We start from the raw sequence: 13542 nt of genomic DNA, 5'->3' as shown, positions 1-13542 counted from the left end.
GGAAGGCGTATCTGGGAAGTTGTAGAGTGCAGAACTGAGACAGGAGACATCTGTGATGGAAGAAGTAACTTGTGGTAGTCAATCCATCAGGGTCTAATCAGGAAAATCAAAACCACACTAGATGTTTCTGCAGAGAGAACTTCGTTACAGGGAAATGAGAAAATAAAAAGGTTCAGAGGGATTCCCATGTGACAGGGAGGTGGCACGCCCTCAGCCAGGCATGGGGGCTCATTGCCAAGCTTTCCTGAAGGGGCCTCTGCAGAGCTGAGCCCAGCCACCTGATGGTGTGGCTGCTAGCCCTGGGCTGCCGAACAAACTGGGTGATCAGAACCGGGTGACCAGAACTGGCGGCAGCATCGCACATGCAGGACCCGCGGGGGCAGAGGCCAGCAGCCACCCCGAGTGAATGGGAGGCCGCCGCGTCTCCCCTCACCTTGCCTCCGTGACCCCACTCAGCCTCCCTTTTGGCAGAAGATAAAGCCAGCAGAGAACGGAGAAATCCTGTCTGCAGGATCCCAGTCCCAGGTTCCCCAAGCCGGCGTGAAGATTGGATTTGGACCTGACTGAAGGAGCTGAATAACTGATTTAGGTGCTGAGTGGCACGAAAGGTTCAGCATGTGTTCACTTTCTAGGAAGAAAGGACCAATATAGTGAGGCTGAGAAAACATTCATTTATCATGTTTCAGTGTGTTTTTCTGTTTCTTCTGAGATTTTAAATTTTTTTTATTTAAAAATTTAAAAAAATAATTTAAAAATTGCGTTTTTGTCTTTTTATTTTCTTTACAACCCACATTTCTCTGAGAGAACTTTTTTTTGAATTTTATAAAAAGACTAAATCTTTTATAGAAAGTGTAAATTTTTTATAGAAAGCAAGAAGAGATGTGAACTGGATACAGATTGCATGTGGATTCATGGAGCTGAATTATAGGCCATGTGGCCCCCAGGTGTTTAAGACAACCCATTTAGGACAGGCGCGGAGGCTCACACCTATAGTCCCAGCACTTTGGGAGGCCTCGGGGAGAGGATTGCCTGAGCCCATGGATTCGAGACCAGCTGGGGCAACTTGGTGAGACCTCTATAATAATCTCTACAATAAATCAATAAAAATTAGTCAGGTGTGGTGATGCATGCATGTAGTTCCAGCCACGTGGAAGGCTGAGGTGAAAGGATCGCCAGAGCCTCGCGGGTTGATGCTGGGGAGGCCATGAGTGTGCCACTACCCTCCAGTTTGCGCAACAAAGTGAGACTCCAACTCAAAAAAGAAAAAAAGAAGAATACAGAACAAGCAGAGTCCTCTGTTGATATAAAAATATCAAATATGTTAACTGCATGAATTCATAATGATACTTTTAAATAAATTGTCTTATCACCTTGGGTCATTGATAAAACAGCTTGTTATTCTGAGAACTGGTAAGATAGAAGCAGAGATAAGTGTTTTTCCTTTTCTTTACATGCCATATTTCTTTTTTTTTTTTTTTTGGAGTTGGAGTTTCACTCGGTCACCCAGACTGGAGTGCGGTGGCCGCTCCCAGCCACCGCAGCCTCGACCTGCTGGACTCTGGCGATCCTTTCGCCTCAGCCTTCCGAGTAGCCGGAATTACAGGCATGTGCTACCATGCCTGGCTGATATTTTGATTTATTGTAGAGATGAGGTCTCGCCGCCCAGGCTGGTCTCGAACCCGCGGGCTCAGGCAATCCACTCACCTCAGCCTCCCAAAGGCGCGGGATGACAGGCTGAGCCACCGAGCCCGGCACATGCCATATTTCAGATATGCTAATGACTGCGAGGAAAAGAAGACTGGTCCATACATGCAGCCGCAGTAGTAGAATAACAAGTAATGAAAAGCTGGATCTAGGCAAAGCTTTTCTCAGCCCAGTGCCTCAGGAAATGATTACACCCTAGTGGTCAAAAGCTGAGGTCAGGTCGGGCACAGTGGCTCAAGCCTGTAATCTCTGGGAGGCCGAGGAAAGATGATTGCCTGAGCCCAGGGATTTGAGACCAGCCTGAAAAACTTGGTGAGGACTGTCTCTGCAATAAGTCAAGAAAAATTAGCCAGGCATGGTGTACATGCCTGTAGTTTCAGCTACTTGGAAGGCTGAGGTGGAAGGATCACCTGTGCCCAGCAAATTGAAGATGTGGTGGCCATGAGCATGCCCCTGCACTCCAGTCTGGGCAACAGTGTGAGACCCTGACTCTAAATAAGTAAATAAGCCGGGATCAGTGGCTCAGCCCATAATCCCGCGCTTTGGGAGGCTGAGGTGAGTGGATTGCCTGAGCCCGCGGGTTCGAGACCCGCCTGGGCAACTTGGCGAGACCTCAACTCTATAATAAATCAAAAATTAGCCGGGCGTGGTAGCGCGCACCTGTAATTCCAGCTACTTGGAAGGCTGAGGCGGAAGGATCGCCGGAGCCCAGCAGGTTGAGGTTGCGGTTGCTGGGAGTGGCCACTGCACTCCAGTCTGGGTGACTGAGTGAGATTCCAACTCAAAAAAACCCCCCAAAAATAAATAAATAAAGTCAAGGTCAGCTGACTTAGCTGACTTGGATTGTGTTTTATTGTTGTTTGGTTTTGGGTTTTGGCTTTGGTTTTGGCTGTTGGGTTTTTTTAAGCTGGGGTCTGACTCTGTCTCCTAGGCTGGATGGAGTCCAGTGGCACAATCATGGTTCACCGCAGCCTTGAATTCCTGGGCTCAAACGATCCTCCCTCTTCAGCTTCCTGGGTCACTAAAACCACAGGCGTGCACCACCATACCAGGATAGCTGACTTTTTCCATAAAGGGCCACACAGTAAATGTTTCTGGCTTCACGGTCATCCAGGGTTTTGTTTGAATAAGACCTTATTTGCAAAAGCAGCTTGCCACTCTGCTGCTTGCTAAGCCCTGCCTTAAGCATCCATCCTGTGTGGCGAAGTCTCTGCCTCTGTAGAGGTGCGAGGTACACACTTTGTTTAGAAGGAGTGAGAACTAGTCTCTCAGGTACTCTCTACGCCTGGATTCTGTCTTGGAACTCTGATTAACCGTCAGTAGTTGCTAAAGGCATTGAGTAAGAGTCTGAAATATTATTGCCCAAAAATGTAAATTTGTTTCCTCAAAGCCCCGAGATAAAACTGCCAGTTTACAGGAAAGGGCTGGGGAGCTCATTAACACTGCAGGGTTGATGATCTCAGCCACATTTGGGATGTGAGAAATCCTGCACGGACAGAGTAACCCAGTTTTTCCAGTGAAAAGACTAGAGGGGACACTTGTTAAAAATTCAGGACCTGAGAGGCACAGCAACCAAACGCAGTGAACCTTTTTGAATTTTTTTTTTAACAAACTGACTTATTTTTTTAAATGGGACAAGTGGGAAAATGTGACCCCTTATTTAATATTTGCTATTATTAATCTATGAATCTTGACAGGCTATTCCTAAAGTCCATCCCAAAGAGCAAAGGGCCATGGATAGCCAAGAACTTCCAAAAACGATGTGATAGTGACATTCATTACCCCAAAGAACAAGATCTCAGGTGATTGAGGGAGAATGGTATTGGCATAGAAACAGACCCTGGGAGAGAATGTGGATTCTTCAAAAAGTGGGCTGGGTGTGATGGCACTTGTCGGTAGACCTAGCTACTTGAGAGACCGAGGTGGGAGGATCTCTTGACCCTGGGATTTTGAAGATGTCATGGACTGTGATGGCGCTTGTGAACAGCCACTGCACTTTAGACTTTGCAGTGTAGCAAGTACTCATTTCTTAAGGGTGAAACAAAGTGGTACCAGTATGTTTGTTTATTTAAGAGCAAGTTTCAGATACACTAAAGGTATAGATAAGTACAAAAAACACAAAAATGTAAGGGGAAGTTGATAGATTTGACTACATTAATTTTTTTAAAACTTAACATATGACAAAAGCACTGTAAACAAAGTGAAAAGAAAAAACCACAGAGCTGAAGAAGATAATGTTAACAGATATCAACAAAGACTTAACAATCTATAGGAATAAAAAATAAAAGACAGGTAAATAAACAGCAGTTCACAGAAGAGAGCACTGAATGCCCAGGAAACATGCAAGTGTATATAGTCTCCGCTCAGGAAAATACATGGGAAAACATAACAAATTCGTCATACCCATCAATTTGGCAAAATGCAAAAGTTCTATCATACTAAGTGAGTGTAAGTCAATGCAGATGCTGTTTAAAGAATAGACATAACCCCTTGGACCGGACTTTGATGACGGCTGCTAAAGTTTCTACTAGAGAGGAGAACTACACACAGGCTGAAGAGGACACGTTTTAAAAACAACGTCTTGGTATTGTGATAATATTATTTACAAAATGCTAAATTTGGAATCAACTTGATAATGGATTATTAAGCTGCTGTCATACGCATAAAATGAAACACTGGGTCATTGTTAACAAAACTAAGTAATGTTTGACACTTTGGTGGCTATGTGGGTATCCATTAGATTATACTTTAAATTTGAAATCGTTCTTTTCTGTTTCCAGAGAACAACGACACTCAAAGTCAGTGACAGCAAAATGCCTCTGATGAATTAAAGCTGATGGAAATTGCTCTCAGATTGTCATAAAAGTAATTGGGGGACAAAACCCCAAGTCACGTGGCACTCGACAGGGTTAGAGGCTGCTCATAGCAGGCAGGCAGGGAGCCTGCCCCGTGGGGAAAAGAAACTAGACCTGGAGAAGGACACTGAGGCTCTGTCTGGCTCCTCCGCGGGCTCCCGCGCCTTGCTGTCTGCCGGTCTTGTCGTTGTCGGTCTCCTTGGCTCCGGCCCTCCGGCTTCCCTGCTAGTGGCAATGCCCCGTCAGGCTGGGAGCGGAATGCCAAGTGTGCGTCTCATGGCCTTGGCCCTGAGCCAGGAAAAATCCTCCGGCTTTGCAGCCCCTTGCCAGCTCCAGCTGGCACTTTCCCTTGCTCCTTGCCAAACCCACCACTCCCACTGGTGGGGGCCTCCGCCCGCTGTGGGGGCAGGGAGGGGAGCAGACAGTCGTGCGCGGGGATGCTTTGCAAATGCACAGCCTCTGGGGCTCAGGTCCTGTGCCTGCGCTCCTGGTGTGGACAGCAAGCGTGAAAAGGGGACGCACGTTTCTGAGAGCAAGATAGGAAGGCCTAGGTCAGCGGGGGATCATCCGTATTCAGCCTGGTGCTTCTTCCTTCTTGTTCTCCTGCGTTCCTCTGTCCTACTCGCCCCTCTGTTCTGCACCCTCTACCTCCCCTGCCGCTTTTGGCCTCCAAACTGAGCTCGATATAAGGAAAGAAACGGGTCCCAGGGGTCTCTATTTTCCCACAGCATTGCATCTGCAGAAGCATCCAAATTACCCAAAAGCAGGGGGCCGTGAGGGCCGAAGTAACTTTGTGATGCTGCTGTGGTGACCTTTGCCCTTTCCGTCTCACTGATGCGCATCTGATTGTCCCGAGCGCACCTCACTCACTTGTACCGTCATCACGTGTTTCTTGCAGATCGAGCTAAGCGGAGAAAGCTCAGGGAAGAAAGGGCATGGCTCCTGGCTCAAGGGAAAGAGCTCCCTCCAGAACTTTCCCATCTGGATCCCAGTTCCCCCGTACGAGAAGAGAAAAAGACCAAGGACCTGTGAGTATTTAGCGATGGTCACAATAGTCACAACTGCTGACACTGACGAAGCGCACAAGTGCTTGTCTGCTGTGATCTTTGTCACGGCCTAGGTGGGAGGGGATCGTATCACCTTTTGAAAGCCGAGCAGACAGTGCGTGACGGGTGGACCTTGCACTCACAGCTGACGCTGGTGCTCATTTCTGTACATTTCGGAGTGGGTCTCCTGCCCTCTGACAGTCTTGGCTGCCACATTCTGTAGGAGCATAAGGGATACTTTAAAGCTCTTTTCCCGATGGGGCTCAGTGGCTCAGCCTGTAATCCCAAGCACTTTGGGAGGGTGAGGTGAGTGGATCGTCTGAGCCCACGGGTTCGAGACCAGCCCAGGCAACTTGGCGAGACCTCATCTCTACAATAAAAAAAAAAAAAAAATGAGCCGGGCATGGTAGCGCGTGCCTGTAGGAACACCTGAGCCCAGCAGGTCGAGACTACAGTGGCCATGAGCATGCGTGCCACTGCACTTCAGCCTGGGTGACAGAGTGAGACTCCAACTCAAAAAAAGAAAAACAAAAAAGGCCAGGCTCGGTGGCACACCCTGTAATCCCAGCACTTTGGGAGACCGAGGTGAGCGGATTGCCTGAGCCCGCGGATTTGAGACCCACCTGGGCAACTTGGCCAGGCTTCATCTCTACAGTAAATAAAAAATTAGCCAGGCGTGGTAGTGCGTGCCTGTAGTTCCGGCTGCTTGGAAGGCTGAGGCAGAGGGTTCGCCAGAGCCCAGCAGGTTGACACTGGGGTGGCTTAGAGCGTGCCATTGTACTCCAGTCTTGGCGACACAGTGAGACTCCAACTCAAAAAAAATAAAAAATTCAAGAAGCAAATAAATAAATATTCAGTGTTTTTGAGCTCATTCCATTGTATACTTTTTTGGATTATTATTTCTTAGGTCACAAAAGTATTAATTAGAGTAAAATTAAGCCTGCTTAAGAATGTGTTCGTAAGTAATTAACTACCATTACGGAGTCCTGAAGTAGTGATCATCCCGGCCAGCCTCATTAGTTTATGGACTTTATATACTCCCTTTCTTGCCAAGGTATACTGTCCCTTATCCTCTTTTTACAGGCTTATCTCAAGAAAAGCATTAGGACTTTTCCAAACCCTAGTTCGGTCAGCTCCAAGTCTGTGATCAACCTGAGAGCTAAGGAGAGGAGATAGTCAGAGTCACTATTAATTTCTTATTTTTTGCTTTACAGCTTTGAGTTGGATGATGACTTCACCGCCATGTATAAAGGTTCGTTTTGGTTATCAGCTGTTACGTTTCTGGTAGAAGTGTCCTGTGTGGATGTGTCCACTAAGATCTCTTCTCTGGCTCTCAGTTCTAGATGTGGTAAAGGCTCACAAAGACTCCTGGCCCTTTCTGGAACCTGTGGATGAATCTTACGCCCCTAACTACTACCAGATTATCAAGGTAGAGGCTGTCTTTGTACTTAGACACGCATGTTCTATGTACCTCTTAGGTTTTATTGTTTGTCTCGTGTTTTATCTGTTGTGGATCAGCATTGCTGAATATATCGACACACACACACACACACACACACACACACACACCACCCCCCCCCAGGATCTTAAGTAATAGAGTGTCATGGTTCCTTTGCCTCATGGGGACTTTGAGATTTTTTTTTTCCTCCAGCATGTTTTAAAGAATTGTCCCGTTTAGGTCCCCATGGATATTTCAAGCATGGAGAAGAAGCTGAATGGCGGTTTATACTGTACCAAGGAAGAATTTGTAAATGACATGAAGACCATGTTCAGAAATTGTCGGAAATACAACGGGGAGAGCAGTGGTGAGTGGGAATGGGGTTTGCACGAGACGCATATGTGGCGTGGCGTTGTGACTCTCCTTCTGAGAACGACACGTCCCACTGATTCAGACTTCTCAGGGCTGTGAAGAGAACGTGCATCAAAAGCGGTGGGAGGCCGGGGACTGAGTAGCTCACGCCTGTCATTCCAGCACTTTGGGAGGCCCAGGCAGGAGGATCCCTTGTGCCCCAGAGTTTGGGGCCAGCCTGGGCAATGTAGCGAGACCTCATCTCTACACAGAAATGAGCTGGGCATGGTGGCATGCCTCTGTCGTCTTGCTACTTGGGAGGCTGCCTGGCTCTCTCCTCTTCTCCCCACCCACTTCAGCCCTGGAGGCCGAGGCTGTGGTGAGCCTGGGTCACGGGCTGCAGAGGGTGACCCTGACTCAAAAACTGGGGAGAGCGTGGGATTGGCCATTCCAGCCACTTACACAACATGTGTGGGAGCTCTCTTCTGCCCTGTTGGACAAGAGCGTGTAGCTGGCGGCCGAGCTCAGGTGGTTTCTCAGGCTGGAGGCCCGCCTCGGTGTGAATCACACGGTGCCTCTGACCCCGGACACGGCTGCTGCTGATGGCATTTGGATAAGTCGGCATAATTGATCTGTAATATTGAAGTGTGCAGGCTGGGCACAGTGGCCCACGCCTGTCATCCCAGCACTTTGGGAGGCTGAGGCAAGAGATGACCTGAGCTCAGGGGTTCGAGACCAGCCTGGATAACTTGACGAGACCTTGTCTCTACAATAAATCAAAAAATTAGCACGCGCCTGTAGTTCCAGCTACTTGGAAGGCTGCGGCGGAAGGATTGCCGAAGCCCAGCAGGCCGAGGCTGTGCTGGCTGTGAGCATCCCACTGCACTCCAGCCTGGGTGACAGAGTGACACTCCGACTCAAAAAAAGCAAAAACCAAAAAATACACAAGGCTCCATGTACTTAAACTTGGGACCATTTGCACATTAACTTTAAATGCCTTGTTTCAAAAACTAAGGTGATTCAGCTATCATTTTTGGTATTTCTGCAATTTAGCCTTAAGCAGTTAAGAGTTTTGCCATTTTACGGTTATCCTACTAGATTCGCTGTCCCAGCCCCACAGCCTTGAGCTGCTTGTGCCTGTAGCTTTCCCATATAATGTGCCCTGAAGGTAAAAGAGATTCACCATTTACCCAGTGGCATCATTCTTATTTATAGTAAGAGAATTGTCTTTTGTGGCCTCTAAAAACGATCCCTGGGGGTCAATCCTTGTGTCTTCCTGTAGAGTATACCAAGATGTCTGAGAATTTAGAGCGGTGTTTCCATCGGGCGATGACAAAACATTTTCCTGGCGAGGATGGCGACACAGATGAAGAGTTTTGGATCCGAGAGGATGAAAAACGGGAGAAGAGACGGAGTCGGGCTGGGCGCAGCGGTGGGAGCCATGTGTGGACCCGATCCCGGGACCCAGAAGGGCCCAGCAGGAAACAGCCGCCCGTGGAGAACGGAGGAAAGTCGTTGCCCCCTGCGCGCCGAGCCACCTCTTCCGGGGACGACCCGGGCAGCAGCTCCACACAGCCCCCTCGGGAGGTGGGCACTTCCAACGGCCGAGGCTTTTCTCGCCCCCTGCACTGCGGTGGGATGCCCAGCCAGGCACCCTTTTTAAACCAGATGGTAAGGAAGAGCCTGAGTCCCGTGTGGTTTTTCCCAGCAGCGTGAACGCTTAGGGATGGGAAGGCTATTCCATTGCCACTGGCTGCAAAGTAACATTTCTGTACATGGATGGTTTCTCCCACCCCCCAGCCTCTTAGTCCTTCCTTTATTTTATTTTGTTTTGTTTTATTTATTTATTTATTTAGAGTCAGAGTCTCACTCTGTCACCAAGGCTGGAGTGCAGTGGCACACTCAGGGCCACTGCAGCCTCGACCTCCTGGGCTCAGGTGATCCTTCTGCCTCAGCCTTCCAATTAGCTGGGACTACAAGCATACGCCATCATGCCCAGCTAATTTTTTGATTTATTGTAGTGATGAGGTCTCACCAAGTTGCCCAGGCTGGTCTCGAACCTGTGGACTCAGGCAATCCTCTCACCTCAGCCTCCCAAAGTGTTGGGATTATAGACATGAGCCACTGTGTTTTTTTTTTTTTTTTTTTTTTTTGAATTGGAGTCTCACTGTCACCTAGGCTAGAGTGGAGTGACACACTCAAGGCCACCTCAGCCTCAACCTGCTGGGCTCCGGTGATCCTTCAGCCTCAGCCTTCCAAGTAGCTGGAGCTACAGGTGTGCGCCACCCTGCCCAGCTAATTGTTTGATTTATTATAGAGACTAGAGCTTGCCAAGTTGTCCAGGCTGGTCTCGAACCCCTGAGCTGAGGCAGTTCTCTCACCCGGGCCTCCCAAAGTACTTACTTGCCCGGCCCTTCTTTTACCTTAGGTCTTTCCTGTTCTCGGTTGTTGGAATCATGTATTCTCAGTGTGGGCAAAAATTGGGATTCAAAACCACCTCACTCATTCTGTGGATAAAGCACAAAGGTCCATAAACATCCAGTAAATCGCATATGAAACTGTCATGGTCGTGGCCAGCTGCAGGGCGAATGGCAAAAAAGCCTCCCGAGGCCAGTCAGCGCAAAAGAGAGCCATCCCTTCAATCTTGCCTTGCATAGAGGGGGCAGTCGCTTCAGGCCAGGGGCTCATCCCAACCCCAGGAGCCTGCGTGCCAGGGTCGTCCCTCCCTGGGTGCCGTCTGCCAGGCCTGGCATCTGTGTTATTCTCACAGTAATCATCTTCGGGAAGATTCTACCAGCTCATGTCTTTGCCTTTTCTCTTCCCCCTGCTTGCTCTGCTCAACGCCCGCCAGAGGCCTGCAGTGCCAGGGACATTTGGCCCTCTGCGAGGATCAGATCCCGCCCACTTGTACGGCTCCTCTGGTGTCCCAGAGCCCCATCCTGGAGAGCCCGTCCAGCAGCACCAGCCCTTCCCCGTGCAGGTAAGCAGCCCACTCAGAAAGTACAGGTGCTCAGGGCCCACAGGTAAGTTGCAGCAGTGTGGGCTCAATTGAATCCGTGGGCTCCGCACCCCCAGGAGTCTGTCTCCATAGATTAAACACGTTGCAGGGTCTGCCTTCTTCTCTGAGTCCGGCTCACTCTGCTGTCTGTCTTGTTCTCTCGTGTCACCAGCCTCCAGTTGGAATGAACAGCCACCGGGGACCCAGGCTAGGTGCACCTGAAGAGAACCCAGTGTGCGGGGGCCTGACGCACCTTTCCAACATGGGGCCCCATCCGGGGTCCCTGCAGCTCGGACAGATGAGTGGCTCCACTCAGGATGGAAGCATGTACCCTCCGGCGCAGTTCCAGCCAGGATTTATTCCTCCCAGGCCTGCTGGGGCTGCAGCCCGGCCACCAGACTTCCCCGAGAGCTCAGAGATTCCTCCTAGCCACATGTATCGTTCATACAAGTACCTGAACCGCGTACACTCTGCCGTCTGGAATGGGAACCACGGTGCCACCCACCCGGGACCCCTGGGCCCAGATGAGAAGCCCCACCTGGGGCCAGGACCCTCTCACCAGCCTCGTACTCTCGGCCACATGATGGACTCCCGAGTGATGAGACCGCCGGTGCCCTCCAACCAGTGGACTGAACAGTCGAGCTTTCTACCTCATGGGGTCCCTTCCTCAGGGTATATGCGGCCGCCCTGTAAGTCTGCCGGGCACCGGTTGCAGCCGCCTCCAGCGCCAGCACCCAGCTCTCTGTTTGCAGCACCCTCCCAGGCTCTGCGGGGGGTGCAGGGAGGGGACTCCATGATGGACAGCCCAGAGATGATCGCCATGCAGCAGCTGTCCTCTCGCGTCTGCCCACCTGGTGTGCCTTACCACCCCCGCCAGCCTGCGCCTGCCCATTTACCTGGCCCTTTTCCGCAGGTAGCTCACTCCGCGTCCGTCGGCGGGTGCGCCCCCAAGCCCGCCTTGGGCAACCCCGGGAGGACGCCGGACAGCGGCCAAATGCAGGAGCCTGAGAGCGACCGAGGTAATTGACGTTGGCTCTGCAAGCTGCTCTTTCACGGGTAATCTTTTCTCACAGAACGTCACACAGAAACCGGTTTCCAGCCTCTTTTTCTTGAACTATTTCGGTCTGAGCCAATCTCAGCCCTTCTCTGGGTTACAGATCCCAGAGCACCTCTGGTAAGCGTGATGGCTGCAGCACTTTCTGAGACTTTCATATATTAACTAATTCAATTCAGAGAATGAGCCTTAAGGATAGCTGCTGTTGTCATGCTTGTTTTTACAGACGGAGGATCCGAGGCATGGGTGGAAAATGGGTTCTCATCCAGCTAGGAAGTCATGGAGCTGAGATTTTTGAACCCAGACAGGATAGATCCAGCATCTGTGCTTTTGGCCAGGCATGTGGCTCACGCCTGAGATCCCAGCATTTCGGGAGGTGGAGGCAAGAAGATTGCCTGAGCCCAAGGGTTGGAGACCAACCTGGGCAACTTGGCAAGACCTTGTCTCTACAATAAATAAAAAAATTAGCCGGGTGTGGTAGCGCATGCCTGTAGTTCCAGCTACTTGGGAGGCTGAGGTGGAAGGATCGCCTGAGCGTAGCAGGTCAAGGCTTTGGTGGCCGTGAACGTGCCACTGTATTCCAGCCTGGGCGACAAGAGTGAGACTCTAACTCAAAAAAAAAAAAAAAAAAAAAAAAGGAATGAATAGTGAGATCTATGTAGGGGAGTAAACACTACATGAGGGGAGAAAGATGAAAAAAGCCTTGGTGTAATTTTAATGCTAGACTCGATACCTTGCATATATTGTATGTAATTTTCTTCAGTACATGGCTGGAAGATTTCACATGAAATTGGTGGTGAGATCCAGGTGTGGTGCCTCATGCCTGTAATCCCAGCACTTTGGGAGGCCAAGGCAGGAGGACTACTTAAACTCAGGAGTTCAGCCAGGCTCGGTGGCTCAGCCTGTAATCCCATGCCTTGGGAGGCTGAGGTGAGTGGATTGCCTAAACCCGCGGGTTCGAGACCCGCCTGGGCAACTTGGCGAGACCTCATCTCTACAATAAATAAAAAAAATGAGGCAGGCGTGGTAGCACGCGCCTGTAGTTCCAGCTACTCGGAAGGCTGAATGGAAGGATCGCCGGAACCCAGCAGGTCGAAGCTGCGGTGTTCGGGAGCAGCCACTGCACTCCAGTCTGGGCGATAGAGTGAGACTCCAACTCAAAAAAAAAAAAAAAACTCAGGAGTTCAGGCCTAGGCAACATAGTGAGACCTCATCTTTACCCAAAAAAAAAGAAACCATAAAAAAATTGGCCATGTGTGGTGACACGTGCTTGTAGTCCCAGCTATTCAGGAGGCTGAGATGGAAAGATTGTCTCAGCCCACAAGATTGTGGCTGCAGTGAGCTGTGATCCTGCCCCTGCACCCTATCCTGGGTGGCTCCAACTCAAAAAAAAATTGGTAGGCTTAGAACTCAACTCGTAGTGTTTCATTTGTGGAAAAGCCATTTGTGATTGCCACCTCTGACAGAATTCTCTAATACTAGGTTTCAAATGGTGTCTGGAACTCAAAGCTTTCAGAGAATCCCATTAGGGTTAAATCTAAGTCTGTTTGCTAGTTGTTGAGTTTAGTATTTACTGAGTAAAGTATGGTGGGGTTTTTGGATTTTTGTTGTTTTTTGATTTGGAATCTCACTCTTGTCGCCCAGACTGGAGTGCGGAGTCATGCATGCTCACAGCCACTGCAGCCTCTACCTGCTGGCCTCAGGCGATCCTTCCACTTCAGCCTTCCAAGTTGCTGGAACCATAAGCAGGCACCAACATGCCTGACTAATTTTTTTGGTTTATTGTAGAGAGGAGGTCTCACCCAGTTGCCCAGGCTGGACTCCAATCCCTGGGCTCAGGCAGTCATGACCTCTGCCTCTCAACTCCCAAATTGCTGGGATTACAGGTATTAGCCACCTTACCCGCTTGGGTTTTAATTTTCATTATACAGGCGGTACCTTTGACCTTGAAGGCCAGTCTCAGTTCCCGGGCAGCCTGAGCTCTCTTAGTAGTTCTTTAAAAGTCATTATGAATCTTTAATCTTTATCTTAAAATATATAGCCAGGCTTGGTGGCTCAGCCTGTAATCCCGCGCCTTTGGGAGGCTGAGGTGAGTG

The 13542-nt window shown here is 49.8% G+C and overlaps 1 protein-coding gene across 1 annotated transcript in view; it reads left to right on the top strand.

Annotated features, from left to right (window-relative positions):
• Positions 1–13542, top strand: part of LOC103255518 (cat eye syndrome critical region protein 2) — a 68336-nt gene that overhangs the window by 47769 nt on the left and 7025 nt on the right. The window contains exons 9-15 of the mRNA XM_021710158.1: positions 5458–5587; positions 6820–6857; positions 6943–7034; positions 7284–7410; positions 8677–9065; positions 10246–10374; positions 10565–11411. Coding sequence (XP_021565833.1) covers positions 5458–5587; positions 6820–6857; positions 6943–7034; positions 7284–7410; positions 8677–9065; positions 10246–10374; positions 10565–11411 — 1752 coding nt within the window. The remainder of the gene's footprint in view (positions 1–5457; positions 5588–6819; positions 6858–6942; positions 7035–7283; positions 7411–8676; positions 9066–10245; positions 10375–10564; positions 11412–13542) is intronic.

Source organism: Carlito syrichta, unplaced genomic scaffold, assembly GCF_000164805.1.
Source record: "Carlito syrichta isolate Samal-C Ts95f unplaced genomic scaffold, Tarsius_syrichta-2.0.1 Scaffold288197, whole genome shotgun sequence".
Classification (NCBI taxonomy): domain Eukaryota; kingdom Metazoa; phylum Chordata; class Mammalia; order Primates; family Tarsiidae; genus Carlito; species Carlito syrichta.
Note: the sequence above shows the minus strand (reverse complement) of the source record. Positions and strands in the feature narration are given on the sequence as shown.